The sequence below is a fragment of the Chelon labrosus genome, assembly GCF_963514085.1.
Source record: "Chelon labrosus genome assembly, chromosome: 17".
Classification (NCBI taxonomy): Eukaryota; Metazoa; Chordata; class Actinopteri; order Mugiliformes; family Mugilidae; genus Chelon; species Chelon labrosus.
This window is the reverse complement of record NC_140350.1, coordinates 17,297,981-17,302,316: the sequence shown is the minus strand read 5'-3', so window position 1 is coordinate 17,302,316 and position 4,336 is coordinate 17,297,981. Positions and strand designations below refer to the sequence as shown.

The 4,336-nt window shown below is 41.3% G+C and overlaps 1 protein-coding gene across 1 annotated transcript in view; it reads right to left on the bottom strand.

The window, feature by feature from the left end:
* yipf5 (Yip1 domain family, member 5) overlaps window positions 1–3,845 on the bottom strand; it is a 5,906-nt gene extending 2,061 nt beyond the window's left edge. The window contains exons 1-4 of the mRNA XM_084564102.1: window positions 3,754–3,845; window positions 2,920–3,035; window positions 2,558–2,730; window positions 145–290 (exon numbers count right to left, since the gene is read on the bottom strand). Of these exons, the coding sequence (XP_084420228.1) occupies window positions 145–290; window positions 2,558–2,730; window positions 2,920–3,029 (429 nt within the window). The 5' untranslated portion in view covers window positions 3,030–3,035; window positions 3,754–3,845. The remainder of the gene's footprint in view (window positions 1–144; window positions 291–2,557; window positions 2,731–2,919; window positions 3,036–3,753) is intronic.
* Window positions 3,846–4,336: the final 491 nt, after the last annotated feature.

Sequence of the window (4,336 nt, the reverse complement as noted above, 5' to 3'; positions counted from 1 at the left end):
AACATAGATCAAAGGTAGATTGGTTTTCCAAAATCATTTCAGTCTAAAAAAAGCATATAGGAAAATAACCCAGTAAACTGGAGAGCACAAGAAACTGTGATGGTTCTGTTAAATAATTCTGCAAGAATCAACCAAACAGTTTACCAGGAGAAGTGTTGCTCCAAAGGCCAAACAGAAGACCATGGGGCCCGCGAGGTCTGTCTCATTCATGATGCTGCCGTCTGCCACTTTCATTGGATGGAGCACCGTCAGGGTCTTCTGCCAGATGTGGTCAAAATTGATTCCTAATTCTAAGAGAAGACAGAGAAAACACACGTCAAGCAAACTGAATGCTAGAAAATGATTCCACAAATGAGGAAACACACAAAAGGCTTGTTTTAAAGGAATACACCATCTACTACTGATTTGCTATATAGCACCAGGCCTTTCACGGTTACAAAAAAAAGCATCTATCCTCAAATACACTCCTAATATTGTGTAGGTGTCCTTTGTGCCTCCAAAAGAGTTGTGACTAGGGTTGCAAAATTCCGGGAATTTTCAAAGTTGGACACTTTCCATGGGAATTAACGGGAATATATGGGAATTAACGGGAATTAACGGGAATATATGGGAATAAACAGGAATAAATAAGAAATTTACAAAATTGAAGGTTGGCCCTTAACAGGGAACTTAAATATAGTTGGGGGGAATATATTGTAGCATAGTCTTGGCTAAAACAACCAGATTTAATGCAAGTACACTCCTCAATCACATGCACACAGCACACTGCTTACTGCAGGGCTATTGAGGCCACGCCCCCTACATGAAGCCTGGAGGCCACACTTTTGAGCTCAAAGCACAAGACTATTGAAGCCACACATTTGAGCCCGCGGACTATATAAAGTCAAGTAAGTTTTGATAATATCATGGGGTACATATATTTGATCTATAACGTTATTAATGTTTAACTTGCAAATATTAAATAAAAATGTATTAATACAGTAGCTAACTATCTGGTAAGTTAGGTGCTAAATGAAAGCTATTTTTGAAATGTCATGTTTTTGTATTATTTTGCATGGATGTCTGCTTATGACAAAAAATATTTACATTTATGTTTGGATATGATACAGTTTGTTTAAATTACCCCCAATTTCCAGTTAATTCCCATAAATTCCCAATAATTCCCATAATTCCCATGGAAAGTTTCTAATTTGGAATATTTCCAAAATTCCCCAGTTTAACTTCCCATGGAAAGTTTCTGGAAATTTACCGGAAATTTTCCACCCCTTTGCAACCCTAGTTGTGACTCATCAGAAAATGGACATGGGCCTTCTGAGGGTGTCCTGTGGTGTCTGACAACAGAATGTTGTTAGTGGGGGTCCTATGCGCTGAGGGGAGGGGCCTCTGTGGATCATCCCACAGATACTTGATCAGATTGGGATCTAGTGAATTTGGAGGCCAGGTCAACACCTTGTGCTGTTCTTCATGTTTTTGTGTGTGTGCCCGTGTCAGGCTGCATCCTGCTGGGGATGGCTGCTGCCATCAAGGAGTTATGGGGTGGGATTGCCTGGTCTGGTCTGGGTGGGTGCTACATGTCTAAGTAACATCCACACGAATGAATGCCAGGTCCAAAAGTTTCCCAGCAGAACATTGATTTGTCACAAGATGGTCAACGTTGTTCACTTCTCCTGTCAGTGGTTTTAATGTTGTGGCTGATCGGTGTACACAGACTTTTCTTCAGAGCTTTGTGAATGCAGACTAAGGCCACGTCCACACGTACGAAAACGATCTTTTCCCTCTCCGTTTTCAATGGCATCGTTTCAAGAATATCCGCGTCCACACGGATCCGTTTCAACAGACTGAAAACGCTACTTCATATTCCAGGCCTATAGGTGGCGGTGTTTCAGTTTCAGAAATTCACCAAAAAACGGAGAGGAAGAGGCGGAGCATGCGCATAAAGCTTGAGCGCTGTTTACAAATCGGCTTTAGAAGAAACCAAACTCAAGGAGAAATGATATTTTGCCCTGGTAACCCTAATAGGCTCAATATCTTCTCCAGCAGGAACACGAGCATGTAGTCCGCCATTGTTGTTGATGTTGTTATGAGACGTCTCGCGGGATATAAGAGGTGGAAGGCTGCTCGAGGGGTGTTTCTCTCCGTTTTTCGCTGTCCACACAGAAACGCAAGAGGTGCGTTTTCGAATTTTTCCACCCTGGGACCCGGTTTCAAAAAAGTGCGTTTTAGGGCAATGCGTTTACAGGATTCGTGTGGACGATCGGCCAAAACGATGCAAAACAAATGCGTTTACACCAAAAAGCGTTTCTGTGTGGACGGCCCCTAAAAGGACAACTCCTCCTCTGACAGAAGTGGGATTTCTTCTCGGAACAGCCTTGAGGTGTGACTTCACACACATAAATTACAACGCACATATCACACATTAAGAACAAACTTGTGAATCAACTTCAATCTGCTTAATTTTCTGACACTTTGGAATAAGAACACAGGATTGTTGACATTCTAGATCCCAACTTATAGTATGACGTAAGATGAGGATTTGTTGTGGTTGCGGTTCACCTACCTTCTAGCAGTGGCGGCTCGTCATCAAAGCTGCTGCTGTACATGGACTGTGTCGGGGATGGAGTGTAGGTCTGTGCGGGCTGGAAGATCTGTCCTGTGTACGGCTGCTGGGGCGACATCATTCCCGGGGTGGCGTAGCCCATGGGCTGAGAGTAATCGTATTGGCCGTATTGCCTGGGAAACACATATTTGAGAATAATAAATTAGTTTACAATGAGCCTACTTCTACTAGTAACAGCCGGACACTTTGTTTGAAATACACTTAGAAGGTGTCAAATGAGGCAAAACCATAAGAAGGCAGGTTAGTTTTAAAGGCGTCCACAGCTGAGGGTGATATAGGTAAGAAAATCTTTCTTCACTTACTTTTCGTAGGGGGCTTCAGCGTTGCTGTAGCCATAGCCAGCTTGGTTTTGGTCATCTACACTGTAGCTGGACTGGTAGAAGTCTGTGTTGAAGTTGTCAAACCCAGACATCTCGTACTGTGTTAATGAAACAGGAGAATAGTTTATCAGCTCAGTGTAAATACAGACAGCAATATATTGACATAAATGGCGTGTTCACTGTGTTATTTAATGAATAAACAGTATTTTAGAGTATATAACTTGTTTTTTGTTGATAGAGTAAACATTAAATCTCAACCGGTAGCCTAATAAAAGTCTTTTAACCTTTGAAACCCAGCTGTGCACAACAACACCACCTGGTAATCACAACTCATAAACCATATGGGCCAAATGTTCAGCTTAACGAACACATAAGTAGCTTAACGAACACTTATCTGAGTAATTGCATTTTAAAACATCTTTTAAATATCCATGTTTACACGCTTTTCATGACAATTCACGGCACTGATTAGCTACATTAGGGATAACGTTAGCTACTTCCCCATAACATAGCATAACATTTAAAGCTTAAGTAGTCAGTTTCACCGGCAAAACCCTAGACAACAATCATAATTCTTGTTTAGCATTAGTAACTAAACTGACAACCACCTATAGACGAAACTAATATAGTAACACTACAGCTGCTAATCTTAGCGAGGCTAACGTTAACGCTGAGGTTAGCTAAAGCTAGCAGAAAAAATAGCGGAAACCTAGCTTGCATATCTTGCGCATAATGTCAGCAGTGGCTTTTTTTTTTATTTCTAGGAAACAATCATTATTTCTTACTATACAGAAGCATCACAGTGCGATCTCGTACCTGTGGTGTCTGACAAATCTGCCCAGAGCCCTGCCAACTCGGTTGCGGTTGCTACGTGTCAGGAGAAAGGTAGCTCTTCCGGGTTTGATACGTCGCAGACGGGAAGTCGTTAGGGACACATAGCAAACTGCGCCCTGCGGAAAATATGGCGCGCTCTGCAGACGAATGGTGGTATTACACAAGAGTCACCAACTGCATGTAACATCAAGAAAACAGCTGTTCCTGTTGGACCAAAATGCAGTCCTCAAAGTTATAGACCTATTTTAAAATTGGCCATATCTAGTTCTGTTTCCTATTGTTTTTATTATTATTTTATTTTAAGATAGTTGGGAGACATGGAAACAGCTATACTTTAATTCTTATAATTCTCTTATAGTGCAAATATCTTAATATATATAAGTGAAATAGTTCCAGTACAGCACTAAAAGGTCCCTCCTGTGTACTAAGATATAAAAAACAGGGCCTTACACCAGTCAGCCACAACATTAAAACCACTGACAGGACAAGTAAATAACATTGAGCACATTGTGACAATACAGTGTTTTGCTGAGAAACTTTCGTACTTGGCATTCGTGTGGATGTT